The sequence below is a fragment of the Colossoma macropomum genome, unplaced genomic scaffold (assembly GCF_904425465.1).
Source record: "Colossoma macropomum unplaced genomic scaffold, Colossoma_macropomum, whole genome shotgun sequence".
Taxonomy (NCBI): Eukaryota; Metazoa; Chordata; class Actinopteri; order Characiformes; family Serrasalmidae; genus Colossoma; species Colossoma macropomum.
Genome location: NW_023494792.1, coordinates 20,251,177 through 20,272,947, shown reverse-complemented (window position 1 = coordinate 20,272,947; position 21,771 = coordinate 20,251,177). Strand labels below are relative to the sequence as shown.

At 38.5% G+C, this 21,771-nt stretch overlaps 1 protein-coding gene across 3 annotated transcripts in view; it reads left to right on the top strand.

The window, feature by feature from the left end:
* Positions 1-21,771, top strand: part of dgkzb (diacylglycerol kinase, zeta b) — a 42,616-nt gene that overhangs the window by 14,155 nt on the left and 6,690 nt on the right. Inside the window, exons 1-26 of one of the 3 annotated variants that reach the window (XM_036576461.1) lie at positions 1,464-1,504; positions 4,391-5,369; positions 9,074-9,182; positions 10,439-10,534; positions 10,829-10,906; positions 11,370-11,426; positions 11,539-11,607; positions 13,894-13,965; positions 14,074-14,190; positions 14,559-14,630; positions 14,812-14,907; positions 15,044-15,126; positions 15,272-15,332; positions 15,527-15,640; positions 16,167-16,307; positions 16,562-16,640; positions 16,763-16,818; positions 16,904-16,966; positions 17,209-17,282; positions 17,621-17,726; positions 18,195-18,394; positions 19,792-19,892; positions 20,065-20,144; positions 20,531-20,597; positions 20,722-20,762; positions 21,578-21,768. In XM_036576461.1, coding sequence (XP_036432354.1) covers positions 4,435-5,369; positions 9,074-9,182; positions 10,439-10,534; positions 10,829-10,906; positions 11,370-11,426; positions 11,539-11,607; positions 13,894-13,965; positions 14,074-14,190; positions 14,559-14,630; positions 14,812-14,907; positions 15,044-15,126; positions 15,272-15,332; positions 15,527-15,640; positions 16,167-16,307; positions 16,562-16,640; positions 16,763-16,818; positions 16,904-16,966; positions 17,209-17,282; positions 17,621-17,726; positions 18,195-18,394; positions 19,792-19,892; positions 20,065-20,144; positions 20,531-20,597; positions 20,722-20,762; positions 21,578-21,768 — 3,158 coding nt within the window. In that variant the 5' untranslated portion in view covers positions 1,464-1,504; positions 4,391-4,434. Of the gene's footprint in view, positions 1-1,463; positions 1,505-4,390; positions 5,370-9,073; positions 9,183-10,438; positions 10,535-10,828; positions 10,907-11,369; positions 11,427-11,538; positions 11,608-13,893; positions 13,966-14,073; positions 14,191-14,558; positions 14,631-14,811; positions 14,908-15,043; positions 15,127-15,271; positions 15,333-15,526; positions 15,641-16,166; positions 16,308-16,561; positions 16,641-16,762; positions 16,819-16,903; positions 16,967-17,208; positions 17,283-17,620; positions 17,727-18,194; positions 18,395-19,791; positions 19,893-20,064; positions 20,145-20,527; positions 20,598-20,721; positions 20,763-21,577; positions 21,769-21,771 lie in introns of those variants that run through there. The other 2 variants (XM_036576460.1, XM_036576458.1) reach the window with 2 other exon arrangements.

Below are 21,771 nucleotides of genomic sequence, written 5' to 3'. Positions count from 1 at the left end.
GATGAGAACCTAATCAAGTGGATGGTATTGACACACTGTATTTTAAGTGAGGCTCATAATAAACGGCCAGCGGGCGAGCAGGCCTGGTCTGCTTTCTGTGGTGTTAAATTAGTATGCGTGTTTTTTTCAGGCCTTGGACTGGTTTATCCACATTGATCCATAATGCAGGAGCCCAGGGGCCTTGAAGTGGAAATGAATGGCATTGTGGTGGTGTTGGAGTGCCTCTGCCGTGTCTTTTTATCTGGTGAGAAGCAGAGTGAAGAGCTGACACAATGGAGGACACTCGCTGCACACTGGACTGACCTCCGGTCAGCTACAGCACATGTTTGCTTTTAGCTAGCATCTTATGATAAAAATGAAGGAGAAAAAAGAATAAAATGTCAAATTTAGGCTAATGGACGCTAAGCCGGAGCACTGAGGAGTGCACTCACGCACATACATTTACACTCTTAAAAGTAAAAGTGCTAAAAAGGTTCTTTGGAGCAAAGCCACAGTAGAACCACTTTTGGTTTCCCTAAAGAATTGAGTAGTTTCTGTTGCGATTTCACGCACTAAATATTCTTTACGGAACCAAAAATGTTTTTTCTATGGCATTGCTTCAAAGAACCCTTTTCTTTTTTTTAGCACTTTTACTGTTAAGAGTGTACTTCAGGACGGGCAAAGCATAGAAAGAAGCTACAACGCTACAACACATTAGGGCTGAATCCTTTGGGATAGTATTTAAATTATCTAATTCGAATCCATTTTTCCCGATTTGAGGCTGTAACACTGAATGCAGTATGAATGCCAGCTGCCAAACTCTGTTATTAGGTTAACTTCCCAACTTAAGACAACATAATGATTAAAATATTCTTTTTCAGTTTCAAAATTGCACTCCTTGAAATTGCAATTTCATAAAACAATTTATCAAATATAAAACAATTAATTGTTCCGCCCTACAATACGTCTTGTAAAGTTTACGGTTATGTGGCTGTTTGGTTATTTGTTTGATTGACAGATTTTCAGCAACATTAGAGTTAACTGCTGTGAAAGGATAAGATTATTTTGGATGGATCCTCCTTAGAGCAGTAATCTACCCGTCGGGTAGATGCAGCTTCTGATGCAGCCTCTGTAGTTTTGGTGTCCTTACAATGAATACAGACAGGCTCCCTATTAAAAAAGGGTAATGAAGTGAGGAAATCTTCACAGGAGGCAGTCACTGCTGTGTTTGTGTGCGTGTGTATGTGTGTTTGTGTGTGTGGATCAGTCACAAGCACAGTGTGTGACTGGATCTGGTAATCAGTCATTATTTTAAACCACAGGCTTAGTCTCTGGCTCCGCTCCTGCTGTCTCCCGCACAGCCAATCGATGATCCCTGTGTGTCTCTGCGCTTTGTTGCCCCCCCCTCCGCTTCCTTTACCTGATCACCACTCTCTCTTTTCCCCTCTCTCACTATCTTTCCCTCTCTTATCCACTCTCAGTCCATTGTGTTACAGATCAGGAGGAGGACAGCTCCATCTGTCAGGTCGTATGCTCCTACTTTTCTCTGTTTTTCACTTTGATACTGGGACATTCACAGGTCAAGTCTAGTCAGTCTAGTTGATGCAGTGCTGGCTTTGGATGAAGATTTACAGTAAAGTTCTAAAATGAGATTGTGCACCTAGTTAATTGAGGTTGACTGTACTGAGGATGTTTACAGCAGGTCCTGTGTGGTATTTTGAGGTTAGACTAGTAGATAATCGGTTGTGTTTTGCTGTTAGGCTAATGAACTTCCACTGTAATTGTCATTATTTCCTTTAGAGCATTTGCTGATTGCAGCACCAGAAGTTTTCAGATGGCTGAGCAATGACCTAATCTTTCAATTCTACTGGTCTCTTATTTAGTCTCCTTATTGTGGCATGTCAGTAACTACTAACTATCTAGACATGTCTGACATGTCAGTTCTATATAATTCAGTCTAGCATATGGCCAGTATGTTACATATTACAATGTAATTCCTATGTAATTCCTTTTGTAAAGTGTTTCCTAATGAAAGAACTTTATTCTTATTTCTGATGTGTTATGTGGCATCATAACCACTAGACCCCACTGAGTTAACTGAACAGAGTTCAGCTGCATCGGTGGGGAGAAAAAAACATAGTCAACAGTCTGTGAAGAAGCTGCATTGTAAACAAGCACACAGGTTAATCAGTGAACATTAGTGCTTGGCACTGCTTCGCAGTGTATTCCTGTTGATTGCTTTTAAATATTTGTTTAGAGAAGGAAGCCAACGGAAATTGACAGGGTACAGAGAAGCAGGAAGGACCTAGAGACCTTTCTAATCATATCCTGTTACCTCAGCTGGCCTTTGGCGGAAATTAGTCTGGATTTAGATCACCGGTTAGGCCTATGTGATCCAAACAAGCTGCTGATGGATGCTGTTGTTATTCAGCGCTACAAATCTGAGAGCTTCTGTACTGTCTTCTGTTCCCAGGAAAGCTGGAAGTGTAGCTTTATTTAATTAATGTAATGCGAAGCTAATTTTCATCACTCAGTGCTACTGTTTGCTCTCCAGTCAGAGGAGAAAATTTATAGCATAGTTAAATGCAGTGCTGCAGCATGCAGACAGAGACCAGAGTGTAATGTCAACAGGTTTTATTAACTTTAAATGAAACTGAACAGCTGCTCAGCACCTCTAAACGAGATAGGCAAAGGCTATAATTAGCACAGGCAGCCATTAGCGAAGGGTCAGAAATCCCGTTTAATCTGTTCAGGCCATCTCTGCGTCAAGCACTGATAATCAGGAGAACACCACCTCATTTCCTCGAGTGCCTTACAACGTCACTGAATGATGATGTCATCAGGGCTTTACAGGGCAGCACACAGGTGACTGGCTGCTCTACAAGTAAGCACTGCTGCTGAACTTTGAGTTAAGGTTTGCAGACAGCTATAAGTTCAAGTACTACACAGTAATGTGTAAAAGTCAAAGAGCATCCTGCATTTATTTAACTTCCAGTCTGAACGGTCATTTCAAGTTTTTAATTTTTCAATGATGGGCAAAAAAAATAACAGAAAGCTTATATTTAACAGAAACCTACACAGAAGCCTCTACAACTATGTACAGATGTATGCAAAAGTTTGAACACCCTGGTCAAATTACATGCTTTGTTGATTTTCTAAGTGAAAATGGGTGAACACATCCTCTTCAGAGATCACACTTAAATATGGCATTTTCCTACAAATTTTAGTGCATAATTTCTGTTTATTAGTTGAGTTTAACATTTTGGAAAATAACTTTTGCACAGCCTGCATTTTATGTTGTATATTTTCCCCAATATGTTAAATTCAGCAAATAAACAGTAATTGTGCATTGAAATGTGCAAAAGTGTTTTCTTTGTGGTGGATGTGTTAACATATCTTCACTTAAAAAAAATCAACAAAACATGTCATTTGAAACTTTAGCACAGGACTATACAAGAATTCTTCATTATAAGAAATTTTTCATTATTAGGTGCGTCCACACTTTGTCCTTATTACAGCTACCATTGTTTTCGGGTGACTTGCTTTCAGTTTTTCAAAGAAATCTGCAGGGATGTTTTTCCACACGTCCAAATTTCAGTCTTAGAAGTTGGTTGCATTTTCTGCTTCTCATGATCCAAATTATCCCAAACACATTCAGTGATGTTGAGGTCTGGACTCTGTGGTGGTCAGTACATTGTTCTGAGAACACCAGCACCTTCTTTGACGTACAGATGGTTTTCTTTTTTGTCTGTTTCCTTTTCTCAGTGAGGGCTTGATGACAGCTACACATCTTTTCAGACGTATAGTTTTGAGTTATCTCACAGTGGAAGGATGGACAGAAACACCTGTGGATTTATTCAGGTCTGAAGCATGAGTAGATGCTTCAAGAGCTTGATTTTCACCTTTCTCTCAGAGATGAAATCTTTAAGTGCTGCTTATCTGATGGTGACAGTTTTGTGGTGTACCAGCTCTTGCATGTTAGAGTCCCAAGTTAATGGACATGTTCCCTGAAAATTAAATAAATGAAGAGCGGTTTGTGACTTTTGAACAGTGCTTTATTCTGTATTGTTTGAGCAGTTGCTATAGATTACTAATGCCAACTTGTAATGGTATGAGAATGCCTTTGAATGTGTGTTGCTGGCTGTTTTAAAGTGCAGTGGATCAGTAGTTACATGAAAAAGGGCAGTGCACTAAATCTGTGGAGAGCTGGCATAGCAGTAGGTCATATATAAAAATTGCATGTCAAAAAACTTGCAATAGTAATTGTCACAGTAAGGGCTGGAATTAAACAGGGATTAAAATCATCAAAGGAAAGGGTTAGAGTTGTGCACAGAGCAGTATGATATTAAAGGCTTTAGATTTGCCTTGAAATGAATACTGTTTGCTGATGGGATGTATTTTACACCAACAGCCTCAGAGAAGCATTAGACAGGGAGTTGTGCTTCCGTGGCCACCATGGACACATTTTTCCGTCGTCATTTTAAGAGGAAGGAGGCAGGGCTTGCTGGGCCAGATGGGGCGGAGCCTGAGCCATGCCGAATCAGAAGGCCCAGTGTTGCTGTGCCAACTAGTCGAGCCCGCAGGCGTTCCAGTGTAGGCCTGCCCTCAGCCACACTGGCCCAGCGCAGGCGATCCAGCGTCCACCTGCAGTCACTGCCCCACGTTGCCTCCAGCCGAACAAGCAAAAGTGGCAGCGCAAGACGCCGTTCCAGTACTACCACCCCAGGGGCAAACCCACGCTTTGCCGTGCGTCGGAAGAAGGTCAGCAAGCTTCGAAACATTGACACTCATCTTCTTGGCCCTTCCATGCTGCTGGCCAGCCTTATTCAGATGACGGAAGAGGATGAGGAGGTTCGTGACCCGGCTGTTGGACAAGTGGAGTTCAAAGGGAATGCCCCCAAGTCCTGCATCTGCTCAGACCCTCTGCTTTCAGAAGGGGACAGTGACAGTGATAGCCTGAGCTCCACTGCTGACTCAGATGATGGTCAGTACTCAGAGCCATATGAAGACTGTCTTACAGAAGCAGATTCTTCAGAATGGGAGTTCAGAAACTCCTCTATTTTATGCCAGCGAGACTGTCTGCCTCTGGGAGTGGTCGTAGAGCGAGTCCAGGCCCACCCACTAATCCGTGTCCCACGCTGTCTCAGGAGAAACTCCTCCCACCTGGGACATCCTGAAAGTGGCCCACATGGTCGCTACTGTCGCAGCAGCCAGAGAAGGCGCCGTAGACGCATCTCTACCATCTCCAAGGCTGGCAGCCCTTGGCCAGGGAGAGGCCTACCGCTGCCCAGTCGCAGAAACTCCACCTGCTGGAAGACTCATGCCTCACTTGGCCCGCTAATGGGAGCCCATTATGACCCCAGACTGGAGTCATGGAGTGGGTTCCTCTCGTATGTAAAACTTTAATACTTTAATTCTGTCCAAATAACAGTCTCGATTTGTAACGTTATTGGTCAGAGCTAATCCCAGATTAAGCTGAAAGTCATGCTCCATCTTTTTAGGCTTTTTAATCTCATAATGTGCAGCTGTACACTATTTTTAAAAAGGAGGTTCTTTCTCAAAAGGTTAAAAATCATTTGAATGCTTAAAGATGCAGTAAGCGATTCTGCAGAATGATTGTTGACATTTTAACTCAGCAGCAGAACAAATGCACCCTTCCCTTCAGTGGTCCTTCAGACACTCCACCCCCCAAATTTATTGACCATCGTTGTCAAGGCAAACAACACTGTGTTAGAAAACTTGTTTTTTTTATCTTTGTGGTCATATAACCATTCGCAAAAATGTGCAGAAAAATACCCTGATATAACATTAGAAAGAACAATGACACAGCAAGTAATGTAACTAATGTTAGTTAGGTTGTGGGTTAGCAAACAAATACAATTGCTGCCATGAAACTAATCAGTTGGAATTAGCTATTACAGCAAATGGGACACAACTAGACTGACCTGTAGGTTCTGTGAAACAGCCAAAATAAGTAATGTTGCCCACCTTTCAAGCCGAAACAAAGCAACCTTCTCATCCCTTTTCATGCCTTTCAACTCTTGGTGAAGCTGAAGTTGACTTCTTTTTCTCCAGCTTCTTGTTTGAATTTTCCCATTCTACCTTAAATGGTCCAGCAGTTACATTCTGGCGCCTCAGACAGTTACATTCTGTGCTTCTACGTTCTGTGAATGTGACTGCTATGAGGTGGAACGAGAAAGTACAAACAAAAAGCCAGCGAATAGGAAGCTGACTTCAGCCCCGTCAACTCTTGACAATGCTTCAGTAATATTAACACATCTTTTCGCCCTAGCTTGATCTAAGAACTTCTTATTTAGTCTTTGCTCTTCAGATAGTCTCCTCTTTCTTCTTTTTGACAATGCGTGGAGTTCAGCATGAAGCCCCTCCCCTTCCCACTGTCCTGTGCACGAGCAGGAATGCCCCCTGTTGCTGTTGGTTGGAATAGTGTTATTGTTCAGAAATCAGTTTCTTTGTTTGTTTCCCATTTACAGAGCCTGGTCTGTGTATGAACAGCAGATTTTTTCCCAACTCACACACAAAAAGAACAGCTAGTGGTCTTTGAGGACATATTCCCTCAGTTTGACAAAATATAGCATGGAAAAGGGTTCCAACGTTTTTGCAAGTCATATAACCTTTTTTGTATTACATATAAACAGTTTTGCTTAGAACCTCTGGTTTAGAAACATTCACCATCCCTGATTTATCCTAAATGTTTATGCCCTTACATTAAAAGGCCTATATCAGATAAAACCCTATTTTCATTGTATTCATTGAAATGAAAGAGTTTAATGTAGTATGCAAACACTGTTAAAGTTTCAAATTTGAATTCACAGTTTCTGTGTTGTGATGAATTCCAGCATATTTACATACATTCGTACGAAAACAGTTTTCGTGCCCCTGGTCAAATTACATGTTCTGTTTTTCTAAAAATAGGAAAAAAAATTCTCTACAGAGAACACACTTTTGCACAGTTTAATACAGAATTCAATACACAATTTATTTATTTAATGTATTGGGGAAAAAACACATTTTATGTCTTGTCTTTTCCAATATGTAAAAACACAGCAAATACATACAAATTGTGCATTAGAATTTGTTGAAAAATTACATATGTACGTTTGCTCAATTAACAAAGCATGTGATTTGGCCAGGGTTTTTTTAAACTGACATACGACTGTATATACACCGGTTCAATCTACAGCAAATTAGCCACGTCCACTTATGTTGAAATTATAAGGAGTGTTTCAGCCTGGACTACTTTTTGATCGAGACACAATAGAGAGCAGCCCCTCAGAATATAGATCATTTCCAAATATTGATCTGATCATGTAATAATGAATTTTCGGTACATAAACCTACAAATGTTATAAGTGGACCTCATCGGGAAGCAATACAAAAAGAAAAAATTGTAGGATGTGGGCTCTTCAAAGTATGTTTCAACGGTGGGTACTACCTTGCAAAGTTCAATGATTTGGGTCCCCAAATCTCTGTTCAAATGAATCACCTGTTTTAGCCCTTAGTCAGGAAGGACTCTCACCGTGATCAAAGGGGAGCAGTTTTACCCCTGACGGTTTCTTCGTGTTAGAGCCTGCAATTATTAGCCTTCAGAACATTTAGGCAGAAAATCTGAGCAGAGTGATGGGGGGTGTCTCTACATAAGGGTTTTTTTCCTCTTTTCTTTCTCTGTGTTGACCTTCTAATTCCCTGTCCTGTGGATCTGAGCTCCATGGCACTAGCTCATTAGTGGAGCGGGTACTGTAGCGCAGCGACGTGACTAATCAGTGCCACTGATCACCCAGTGGGCCGCCCTCCCTTAGGTTGCTAAGCGTCACTCATTTGCACTGCAGGGATTGGACACAAAGGTCACAGTGAGCACGGTCTTGATTAACACAGGAAGCAAAACCACATCTCAACCTCCCTCATCCTAAGCTTACCTCAGCTTACCAACGGTGTCAAATTCAGATGAGCTCACACAATGACTGCTGCTTTGCACAGCATTTGTGTGAGAGATATGGGTGTGTCGTGTTGGGGCACAGAAGAAACTAGACCGACCTACTTGTCACTTTCCTGCACATTGTGCTTTTTGTCCTGACAGGACAGATATACAGATAGATAAGGACAGCAGGCCATGACTGGTCAATAGATTGTTGTGATTGTTAAAGGGATGTGGTGTGCTTTTTTATGCACAGATAGCAGTGCATTTTGGTTAGAACAAAATACTTGGGGTAAAAAAGCCCAGATATCTGTAAATCGTGTGCTGGAGTGCTCCTTGGAGGTGGAGAGTGAAAATAGATTTGATTGATACAAGCATAAAACAGAGGCAACTGAAAGAGGCCCCTGGCCCGCTCCTAGAGAATGACCGCAAGGAATCCTGATTGAAAGGCTACTTTCTAACTCAGATTATTGCATTAGAGAAAGTTAAAATCTAACTGCTACAAATTGTCACAAAGGACATCTCTCACATGGCCCCTCATAGACATTACATACAGACTCAAATATATACTAGCTAATATTTCGATGCTGTCGGAACAAAAGCACTTATCTCCACTTTCGTCATTTTTCGCTTTTTGATCATTTGAAAATGCCTGTTGCCCTTCACATACTCTGTAAATTTCATGATGAATGGACCAAAAGAAATGGCCCAAAATTAATTGGAAAAAAATCTGGTTCCACTGACTATTAAAAGTAAAAATGTTTTTTCTTTCTCCTGTAAAGCATATATACACAGATAATAGCAATCACCTGGAAAACCATAGCAACAACCTAGCAACACCTTAGCAACCACCTGGAATGCAGTAACAACAGCCTAGCAATACTGTAGCAAACACCTGGGATAACATAGCACCAGCTTAGCAATAGTTTAGTATTCGCGTTACAACTATATCACAACTTGCAGTGTCTGCTGTTCATATTTGTCGTGAATGTGTCTCGACCTTATCTGTGTGCATTTGTGTGTCTGATGTATGCAAGTATGTTCTTTTCCTCTGGCTGGTGCTCTTTAGTATTTGAGTGTTGTGTTGAATATGAGCAGCTGAAGTTCTAATATAAGTACGTTTATTAGTCCATCAGCATGTGTGCATTTGTTTTGTTTCAGGAAAGCTATTGCAAAGTCTGGTGTTCAGCAGCTGACAGCCCAGTCCAATGCCACAATGCCGGCCAAGTGTGAAGCTATCAGAGAGATCTCTCAGACAGTCGACTGGACTGTGAGTTCCTCCAAACTTTTACCAAACTTAAATTTGCATGCTACAGTGGCTAATGAGGGAAGAGCATCAGTTCTGCATTCACTTTCTCTTAATTGCATCATTGTGATTGGCTACTAGCAGTTTTGTTACAGCTATAATCAAGTTTGACTACTGCATGTTACTGAAAACAAATGAACCACTATTACACTTAACCTACATTTGAAAAGTTTGGAATCAGTGTTTTCAATAAAATAAATTTAATTGCAGAAAAGTATATAAAATGGTTGAAATATGTTAGTCCAGTCCAACATGAAAGGTTTTAAGTTATTAGTAGGAAGCTGAAAAAAATGTTGTATTAAAACATTTTAGATGTATTTAGAATAATGAACAGAGTTGTAGATGATTCTGAAATGTCTCAGCATTAAGAAAGAGTTTATCAAAAATTAAATTTAATGTTATAAATTTAATATGCAGAATTACTGATTTTTCAAAGGTGAATATCATATGTCAAAGCAGAAAAGCTGATGAAAATTACTGTAAACAGAGCTACAGTGGATGATTTATCATTTTTATTATATCTACCTTTTAGGTGTTGATCTAGTTTACAATTCTTTCATTTTATTGTTACATTTTATTGTTATTTTTGTATATATTAAGGTATTATTGTAGACAATATAAGAAAAGTAATTCATATGACAAGTAATTCAGATGTTTTAATAGTAGTGTACATACAGATTTAAAGGGCCCATATCCTACATTTTTCTTGTATTAAATTTTCCAACCACTCTTTATCCCTTAGAATCAAACAGCCTGTTTTTGTTACGGTATCTTTAAAATTGACCTATGTAAATGCAGTCTGTTCTGATTGGCTGTACTGTATTGTGCTTCATTCAAAAAAGCAGTCCAGACTAAAACACTCTTTCAGAGTGAATGCGTGAAGCTAAACTGCTATAAGCTGAACAGGTGGATAAATAAAAATGCATTGGCTTTTGCAACATTACGAAAACAGTGAATTCAGAATGGGTTGTTTTTGCAGTTTGGTTTTCATATATAGACTGTGTTGAGTGGAGAGTGAGTGGTTGTTTGGTTATTTGGAAAATGTTCCGAGTGTCTAGAGTGATAAGAAGCCATTTGATTGCTTTTTATCTTAAATCATGATTTTTATTCAAATACAGACATGTTTATTGAAGGTTTGCCAACTTGGCAAAGCTAGTATTGCTGATAAATATAGTAGCAGATTTGTTCCAGGTTTCCTCTTGCCTTACTGTACCCCACAGGAGAATGCTCAGTTTGGACAGCACGTCTGGTTTGAGACCAGTCTTTCGGGAGATTTCTGCTATGTTGGAGAGGTTTACTGCTTTGCCAAATCACTGGTGAGCACATATGCTGCTCTTCCTCTCTTTTTTTTACTTTTTCTTACCCTTCCATCTGTGCGATCAGGCAGAGAATTGCTAATAAGTAACATCACCAAAAGGTGATGTTATTTTTAAAAAGGCAGGCTAATCTGAATTTGGAAGTTCAAATGAATCTGTCAGTCTCAGTTGTACACCATACTGTGTCTGTATGGAAACTTGTGTAAGAGCTCCTACCTCTGTTGAAACTGTGTAAGCACAGGCAAGTGTATGTCACTGTGCTATCTGTAACTATTTCTTTTTTCTCATCACCAGCAAAAATCGCTGCCTCGCTATAAATGTGCTGCCTGCAAAATAGCTGTCCATACAACATGCATGGAGCAGTTAGAAAAGGTAAAAGCTTAAAATAGAGGTGGGTGACATGACAAAAATATAATGTTGCGATCCTTAAAAAATGGACGTCACAATATTTATTTTTTTCAGACATCTGATCAGTTGGAACAGAGATAAAAGAAACAGTCGTGCTACGTTTTTTAAAATACTGTCAAAAACTATGAATGCAGTGATTTTTTTGTTCAATATTTCACATACCATTTTGCTCTAAATTCAGTTAAATGGGACCAATTTTGCTGATTTTTGTAATAATAGACAGTTGGTCAGTGTTCTACAAGTACTGACTATCACAATATGTTCAGAAAAGCATATTGTATTACATTGTGACATAATTTATCACAATCGAAAAATATTGTCATATTGCCCAGCCCTAGCTTTAAAGAGTGGAATAGACAGCTCCTATTTGATCGCCCTTACTGACGTAGAGTGTATTATTGTTCTGAGCTGTGTTTTTTGTTTGCAGATCAATTTTAAATGTAAGCCATCATACAGGGAACCAGGGACCAGAAATGTGCGAGAGGTGAGACAGTTCCCTATTAAACTGCAATTATGTATATTGAAGTTGACAAGGTTTCTCTGAGATTTGCTTTCTGACAAGAATATAGTTACGTTCGTTTGTTTTTTTTCCTCAGACTTGTGCTGTAAGGCATCACTGGGTTCACAGGAGACGGCAGGATGGGAAATGCAGACAGTGCGGAAAGGTAGATTACAGACAATCTGCTCATCTTGGTGAAAGTGACTGTTAGAACAGCTGCAGTGTTGCAGTGATGCCAGTGTGTTAGTCTTCATAGTTCAGTTTTCGGTGGAGTCAGAGAACGTTTGTTGTGATTTTATTACTTTTCTGTTTTGATCCTACCATCCAAAAGTTTGCAAAGTATTTAGTAAAATAAAACTAATTTAATTGTAGAAGAGTTAATAAAATAATTCTAATATATTAGTCCTGTGCGGCGTTTTTTTAGATGTATTCCGAATAACAAACAGAGTTGTAGATGATTCTGAAATGTCTCAGAAAGCTGAATAACCTCAAGAATGAAGTTCATTATTAATTTAATATCCAGAGTGCCTGTTTTTTCAAAAGTGAACTTCAGATCTTGAAGTAGAAAACTTGACAAAAATGACTGTAAACAAAGATAGAGTTTATGATTTATGATTTTTATTCCTTCTCACCCCAAATACCTTTGGTGTCCAATTATTAAATCATATTATTGTTATAATTTATTATTATTTTTGTTTATATTAAGTAATTATTGTATAAGACTTCTTGTTAATTTGACAAGTGATTCCAGACTTTTTAATAGTTCTAGACTAATTTAATATTTATGTGGTTTTATATACCCAAAACCCAAAGCAGTCATGATATGTACATATAAATGAATCCTTAGAAAATTAGAAAACTGAACTGATGCATGCTACATCAGACATACAGTAGTGTGTAAAGTTTTGAGCTCCTGAGAAAATCGTATCTAAAAAATCAATTTATCTGGATAGTAAGTGTTTATTTGCTCATGAAAACACTAATACTAAAAAATATTATATACAAGTACTATAAATACAGTAAGTATTTTTAGAGATGTCAGTGCATTCACTTAACTATTTCCAATCATCTCCACATGGCAGTGTGATGTTAATTGTAGGTATCATCCAGTTCCTGTTTTGGCTAAACAGCACTTCATTAATTTCAAATCAATCATGCTGGTTCTGGATTTGCACAAATCTGTGTGATGGCTAGAAGCATGAAAGAGAAATGTTTAGCCAAAATTTTGTTCTTCAGATTAGCTAACAATATTATTGATTGGTTGAAATAGTGTATTGATTGATTAAGGAACTTATGCTTGGAGCTTGAAGGCCCATTCCTCTCTTCTTTTTGAACTGTGGATCAGGGAGGGGATGCAGTGGTGGTGGGACTGAGAAAAGTATGTCAAGGAAAATGGAAGGTAGAGATGGGATTTTATAGGGTGTTGGATTGGAAGAAGGAGGGTTTTGGAGCAGTTATTCCATGCTTCCACATAGTGGTTTTACAAGCAGAAACACGCTTATTGCCCAGATAAATGGTTCTAACATCTTAAAGGTTTTGCGCAGTGTTCTTTACTTTATTGAGCTAAGACTTTTGCGCAGTACTGTATATGGGTCATTCTACCGAATCAGTTCAAAGTCGGAGTTGAAAACGCACTTCAGGCTTTTAAAGGACTTGGACTTTGCTTTGATTCAGCTTATGCGTTAATTATGTTTACTTTATTAAAATAAATGACTGAATATTTAATTTTTTTTACCACTAAAACATTAATAACATGAAACTTTACCAAAAGTTTTAGTATTGACTGTTTTAGCTAAGTTTGAGCATGACTCAAAATTGCTAGCCAGTACATGACTAGCAAACACAGCTTTGAACAGTTGTACACACATAAAATCATAGTATTTTTTATCAAAACACAAAAATAAGATTTTTCATTAAAACACAAAACACTTAATTGGAGAAAATCTGAATGTTACATGCTGATTTTCAGACTTCACATTTACTTTTAAACAGTGAGGACTAACTGCTCACAATGTGGCCACGAGGGACAGGAATGCAGTCTCACTTCTATAATAAATGATAATAAGGCTCCACCTATGGACTAAAATTCTTTGTGTTTCAGTAGTGACATGAAATATGGAACAGCATTTTTTAATAAACTCATATCTAAATATGTCAACTTATCTTTAAAAGAAACCTTAAACATTGAAGAAAAATACAAACACTTTAAAGTATTATTTTCAGAATTTGCAATTTTGGGGTTAGGGGTTTTGTGTATATTTGGCTTATTACTGTCACAATTAATTTCTTGGGTTTCAATAGATCAAAACATAATTCTTGTAGATTTTTAGGTCTGAATACTTCATTGTTTTTTTTTAATATTTTTTTTTATTATTGTGGGTCTGCAGTTTGAACTAATGTAGTAGAACAGTCCACATCTTACTCTTCTTCTCTTAACCACTCTTTTCCTCAGGGTTTTCAGCAGAAGTTCTCCTTCCACAGTAAAGACATAGTGGCTATCAGTTGCTCTTGGTGTAAACAGGCGGTGAGTGACCTAACAGTATTCCCTAGAGTTTCTTTTGTTTTGGCCTATTCTGAAAACACTGTATTTGGTCACTGACTGTGAGTTGATGGGTTTGTGTTCGGTTTGCAGTACCACAATAAAGTGACATGCTTCATGCTGCAGCAGATAGGGGAGACGTGCTCTCTTGGGGCTCATGCTGCTGTTATAGTGCCTCCTACCTGGATCATCCGAGTCCGCAGACAGCAGGTGCATGCTCACCCACCTCTCTCCTCAAGGCCTATTTATACCGCCTGCATCTCATTTTGTGTTGGTCTACTTTTGTTAGTCCGTTTAGAACAATTTAGTCAACTTTGAATTTATATAACAGGCTGTGTGCCATAGACTTTCAGTACATATTTAGCTGTGTTTGACGTAACTAGGCATCAGATGTTTACAGACTGAGAGGCCAGTGCTATTCTCAGTTAAACCCACTTAGACCTTTCAGAACATGAACTGACTCGGAAATGCAGGGTCAGAGACATTTACAGCCCAGGGAAAGGCTAGAAAGGCATTGTTCTTGGTTTACTGCTCTTGGAAAGGCATTTCAAAGCTGCTTTAAACTCTGCTCCATCCAGGCATCACTAAAGTCGAGTAAAAAAAGGAAGAAGGCCTCTCTGAAAAACAAGGCCAGCAAGAAAGGACCAGAGGTAACCCATTCAATAAAACACTTTATGTTCAATATAACAATGTGATAAACAAAGTGAGACGTGAATTCCAGTTCCAAAAATCAGACGTATTTGTTGAAATGTGCTCAGCTGCTGTGTGTTATGTAAGCCCTTGTTCTTGTAATCCTAAAGTGTAAATCTTTGTTCTTAATCCCTCAACAAGGATGGAAAATGGAAGCAGTTTATAGTGAAGCCAATTCCCTCCCAACTCATGAAGCCATTGCTTGTGTTTGTGAACCCAAAGAGTGGTGGAAATCAGGTCAGTATTTTCCTTTTATTTTAAATAAATTTTCTTGGCTTGCAAAATATTCATATAGGCATATGACAGTTCTTATCTCTGACTAAGCTGTACATTTGATTACATTACATTACATTTGATTTGTCTTTTTTATAAGGGAGCAAAAATTATCAGGTCTTTCATGTGGTACCTAAACCCACGACAAGTGTTTGATCTCACTCAGGGAGGGCCTAAAGAGGGGTAAGAACTGAAATATTATTTGTTCTCATGAAATTATCTTTATTTATGTATATTAATCATTATTTATCTTTATTAGGCATTGTTATCTTTTATTTCAGCTGTGAAACTGCTTTTTTCATGTTTTTGTTCTCTGTTTGTTATTAAGGCTAGAAATGTACCGCAAAGTGCCCAACTTGCGCATCCTAGTATGTGGGGGAGATGGAACGGTCAGTACAATTTGTGTTCATGCTCACCGTCTAGCACAGAAAGGCTTTCATGTTAAGACTGTGGCAGTGACGCTAATGCCATTAATAGTACTTTATGTAGTCTAAACAGAGCTACTGTTAGATGTCAAGTTAGATATTGAGTAAGTGAGATTGTGCAGATACGATAATGCATTTGCTGCTTGTTGAACGTGCAGGTTGGCTGGATCCTGTCCGTGCTGGACGAACTGCAGCTGAATCCCCAGCCTGCTGTAGCTGTCGTCCCTCTCGGCACAGGAAACGACCTGGCCAGAACACTCAACTGGGGAGGGGTGAGAGAAACCATAGTATTGTACCTCTGATACGTTCTTGAAATGATTTGTCACATATTTATCCCTATCATATTAATAATGTAATGTTTTATATGCAATAATAACTTAGAAAGTGTACAGTTAAATATTACATTCACTGTAATTACATTAAATAAATGTAATTCTGAACTTAAAGATATTTCAAGATTTTTGGGAACAGCTAGAAGTTAAAATTATAAATAATTTACTGAGATTTGATCACCACGCTTTCAATATTAACTTCAATGTACCTTCCTAGGTTTCTACTGGTTATTTGAAACCTGTGAAGTTGCTTATGACTAACATATTAGAACATTTCATTGGTTTAATATTTAATAATTCATTTTTGAATTATTGAAAACATTCATTCCAATCTTGAAAGGTAGTGTATGTTGCTTGTGACCATAATTAAAAGTCTTCAGCTCAGTCAGTTAGATGACAGTGCACAAGTGGCTTTGATTTATCTGTGTGACAGCAAATGTGCTGTTGGCTCCACATGTTTGTTCAGGGCTACACAGATGAGCCGGTGTCTAAAATCCTGTCTCATGTGGAGGATGGGAACATTGTGCAGCTTGACCGCTGGAACCTGACCGTGGAGCCCAACCCAGAGGCCACAGAGGAAGAGAAGGATGAACACCAGACAGACAAGGTCAGCTCAAACTACCAGCAGGAACCTCTTCACTCAGCTTCTCCACCACGATTTGGTTTCACAGGTCAAAATTGAAGTGAGCCGAAACTGTGGTGGTGAGCGTACGTTCTGCGGCTTGACTCTAAGAACTTGGATTGGTTGGTTCTTGAGTCGATATGAAATAGACAAAGGAAGTACAATTAAATGTACTGTGCAGCTGTGAAATAATTCATAATAGTACAGCACATGCTCACTTTTTGTCTTTATAAATTTAGCTTCCCATCGATGTCTTCAATAACTACTTCAGCTTGGGTTTTGATGCACATGTGACACTGGAATTCCACGAATCCCGAGGTACCTTCAAAGATTCGTTTTTTCATTTGCATGGTTTTTATTTGGGTAGCTAACATCTAAGCATCTTCTGAGATTTATTCTTCTGAGGTATATTATAATTTTCTTTCTTATCTGTTTCTCAGAGGCCAAACCTGAAAAATTCAACAGCCGCCTTCGGAACAAGATGTTTTATGCAGGGGTGAGTCTGCGCCCATGCCCCTGAGGTTTCCTGCTATGTGTTGCTTTTTGTATGTTACTTATCGTCTGACTTTGTTTTGTTCTAGACGGCGTTTTCTGACTTCCTTATGCGCAGCTCCAAAGATCTCTCTAAACACATCAGAGTGGTGGTGAGTAGTGGTCTTTTTCTCACATATTTACAACCTCCTTTTATAAATATTGATCATTTTGATTTGAATTCCTAATTTTTTTTAAAGCTAATTACTTAAGCTTGTGAGTCAGCATGTGATAAATGTAAGGTTTTAGGTAATGAAACAGATTTTTACAGTTAAAAAAAATTGCCTGTGACTCTTTTAAATGAATCCTTAATCTGTGTGTCTCTGTTTATTCTTCTGTTGTTTGATGTGTCCAGTGTGATGGAACAGACCTCACTAGTAAAGTTCAGGAACTGAAGCTGCAGTGTCTGCTCTTCCTTAACATTCCTAGGTAAAGGGCTCATGCTAGCTTTCTTGGCTAGTAAGCAATAGCTGGAGTGGTTTTCTAGATACCATTTTACAGTAAGATTACCCTTATAAAGGGTTTATAAATGGTTTAAAATGAGTTTTACTAATTAGGTCTTAAACGCCTTAAAAATTAATAAGCGGCTGTAACAGTGACCTGTTGCTTGCCAAATAGTGAGCCAACTTTTCTACTTTGTTAGACCTCATATCTTGCTGGTTACTGATCTCACCTTGTCTTTTTCTGTTTTATTTAGTAACATCTGAGTAGTGTAGTGGCCATATTATAGAAGGATATGCTGAGTGATGTGTGTTTGCACTTTGAAGGTACTGTGCAGGTACGACGCCGTGGGGTAACCCAAGTGACGACTTTGGGCCTCAGAGGCACGATGATGGCTGCATTGAAGTTATTGGATTCACCATGACTTCTCTGGTAAAATCACCTCCACATCCCTGCAAATGCTACATATCAGTCAGTAGTCACAGTGTGAACTGATGGGAATTAAAACTTTAAAAGAATACTTTGGCAAAAAAAACAAATCTGCTTCTTCTTATCCTGAATGTAGTCAGTCAACCAAGAACACGTGGTGTTATATAACATGTTTAATTCTTTTGTTTTGCACTGGAGCAATGAGACTACTGTAAAAAGTAACTATAGATTATGTAAACCACTTAACATTGTGCGAAGTGCACACCTAAATCATCCCAAATGTGCCTCAAACTGTCATATTTCAAAGTTAGCTCAAATACACTTGCTTATGTGGATCTTTTGGCTAATCAACTAAATTTTGGGGTAAAGGGAAAACGACTGGGGGATTTTTTTTTTTGGCTTATAGTATTTTACTTTAAAAGATGGAGTACATGGCTTTAAGTAAAACGATGTTGTGTGGTTGGTGTTCAGGCCACTCTGCAGGTGGGGGGTCATGGAGAGAGGTTGCATCAGTGCCGTGAAGTGACGCTCACCACCTTCAAGCCCATCCCTGTGCAGGTGGACGGCGAGCCCTGTAGACTGGCTCCCTCTATCATCCGCATCACCCTCAGGAATCAGGCCAACATGGTGCAGAAAACCAAGAGGAGGATCTCCCTCCCTCAGCTCAATGAGTGAGTGTCCTGTGCCTCGCAGAGAGAGAGAGAAATTCTGACCACCTTCTGTGTGTGTTGTTAAATACGGAGTAGGCAAAGTCATACATAGTATTGTTAAACTAGATATGCTTTATATTTTTTACTGTTCTGAAATTGTAATGTACACTCACAGAAGAAAAAGTACGAAACTGGGGTGATTCCCCTCACATCACTGGGGGTTACCCTCAAACATATATCAACACAGTCAATACCTTTAATTAGGGAACATAACTGTACCATATTCCATTGCAACTATATTTATTAAGTTACATTGACTTTGTACACAATGTATTGGCTTTTATTTTATTTTCCAGTTTAAAATGTTAAGGTTATGAAAAGGTACTAAGTAAACGTAGTGTACCTTTAAAAGTTATTTAAGGTCATTATTCAGTCTTTATGCTGATTGTAAAGTACAAACACAGCTCAAGTTACAAATTTCAACACTTATCAGAAAAACACATTCTCAGAAAAAAAAAACATTTTCAGGAACTGTTTTTTTCCCTCAAGGGTGCGTCTTTAGTAAGGGAACTTAACTTTACCGTATGCTAATGCAGTTCCTCGTTTGTTGTTTTAAACTACTGATTTGGTTCCAGGCTTTTTATTTTACTTTTTTATTTTAATAGAGTTATGAAAAGTTACAAACGTACATTTCCCCTGGGGAATGTAATGTTCATTGAACAGTAATTTAATACACACTGTTGGACCATTGTTGAGGTCCATTTACATTGTCTGTACATGTACAGGAGCTTTTTTTGACAGCGTATACAAACATAGTCCACTTGTCTGCTACAGTTTGGGTAACCCCTGGTCAAATGACATATTTTGTTGATTTTCTAAGTAAAAATAAGTTAACATAGAAAACACAGAGAAAACACTGCAGCACATTTTAATGCACAATCACTGTTTATTTGCTGGTTTTAAAATAATGGAGAAAAATAAAACTAAAAATGTGGCCTGTGAAAAATGGTATGGCACGTTATATATTCTATGTTTAATTTGTATCAATAAATTAAACTGGAATTGTGCACTAATGTGCAGAAAAACAGCATATTTGGGTGTGTTCACTGCAGAGGATTAACTTATTTTCACTTGACATTTGACCAGGGATGTTCAAACTTTTACACATAAGCATACATCCTCAACAGAAAGACTTAAATACAACTCAATAATCACTAATATACACACAGTACACAGAACGAGCTCACGTGTGTATTAACTTGTGTGTATTAAATTATAAAATTGTGGATAAATTATTTAAGTGTGTAGTACATGTTAATTGGTGTCTGGGAAGCTTTAGTAAATACTGTGTTGATCACTTTTCTGTGTGTGTGTTTGTGTGTGTGTGTGTGTGTGTGTGTGTGTGTGTGTGGTGCTAGTCAACAGCCCATCTCTGAACAGCTGCAGATCCAGGTGAGCCGAATCAGCATGCATGACTACGAAACTCTACACTATGACAAAGACAAGCTCAAGGAGGCCTGTGAGTGACACTGAGCTTTTTCATACTATATACAGAACATTATACATAATATATACTGCATACTACATCACTGTCTTCAAAAACACTTTCTTTTTTATCCTTTTTTGTCAGGCAGCCGTTTTTGTGAGTGAAAACTAATCAGAACAAATGTTTTTTTTCTCTGGTTTCTCAGCAATTCCTCTGGGCGTCATCACCGTCTCTGGAGACAGTGATTTGGAGACTTGTCGCCTACACATTGAGAAGCTGCATGAGGTAAATGTTCATAATGGTTACAATCAGGGTCTGAGTGGAACCGCCAGTCATAGATTTGCCTCCCATCACAGCATTTACTGTGCTATTACATAGTAATATACTATAGGTATATGCAAATGTTTGCATATGACTATCCATTGCAGGTTAGATTCACTATTAAGGATAGATGCTATTTCTTCTAAAGAACTGAACAAGGAAGAGGTCCTCTTTGTTTAAATGATTAAGGACAGTCATGTGGTGAAAGTCTCATATGATGCCAGTAATAAGTTGAACTTTTTTAGGTTAATGACAGGCACAGTGACTAATTACTGATGAGACTCCATTAAAGAGTGGCTAAGATAGGACTCGTTTTTGCTCAGTCTGTTTTCTTTTTCTCTTTTCAACAGGGGCGTGGTGTGAATTCAGACTCAGTGACCATACCAAAACTGTCCCCAAAATGGTGCTTCCTAGACTGTAAGCAATGGTTATTAAAAAAATAATATTGATAATAAAATTGAGAATTTTACTCCAGCTTTAAACGATTGTAGCAGTTGAAATAAGATCTGTCCTTGTGTTTTTGATCTGTGAATTTTTGCAGCCACAACAGCAGATCGCTTCTACAGAATAGACCGTGCTCAGGTATGTGCACAGATACATTGATAATTATAGTTCTTAGACAAGGTAGGCAAAATGAAAAACCAATTAACATGCCATGACTGTTATATTAAAGGGCCCATATACCATAATTTTCTCATGTTTTATTTTTTCTCCTGAAGTCGACACAATATTTGTGTGGTTTTATGTACCAAAAATGGTCAAAAATGGTCATAATTATTTTTTACACAATAATTTTCTAACCTCTCTTCATCCCTTAGAATTAAACAGGCTTTTTTTGTTGCTGTGCCTTCAACTGATAGATGTAAATGTGCTCTATTCTGATTGGCCGTCCTGTATTGTGCCTTATTCAAAAAGTGCTTAGAGCTGAAACTTAAAACTTAATATAAATCGGCTGTGTGAAACTGCGAAGGCTGCATAGGTGTGTGAATGTAAATGAGTTGCTTCTTGTGTTATCACAGAAACAATGAATTCAAAACAGGCTGTTTTTGCAGCTTAGTTTTCATATATGGGTCATATTGACTGGGGAGTGAATGGTTTGTTTTATAACTTTAACACTGTTTACTTATTAGCCCAGAATTCTTTATTTAAAAAGAACAAGGAAAATATGGTTTCCCATAAGCCCTTTAAAACCTCTTAATTTTTTCAATTTATTTTTCAGTTTGAATCAGGCCAGCACCTCTTTACGTTGTGTTGCTTTTGAGTGGGATTTTTATTATACACATAGTAAATACCTACAAGTCACAAATAAATTCTGTCACAGTAGACTATAAAGAAGCGTTTATTTTCTGTGCTGTTTTGCCCTAAAATGTTTGCGTCTTCCACGTCGTTGATTCCAGGAACATCTGAATTACGTGACTGAGATCTCCCAGGATGAGCTTTTTATCCTGGACCCAGAGCTGGTCACTAAGGAGACCGTGGGCACATCTCCGGGAATGCCGGGAATGGTGGAGGCAGTGGGAGAAAGCTCCAGCAGCTCTGACCAGTTTGCCTTCCCAGCGTGCTCTCCTGCCCCCTCTCCACTGAGCAGGTG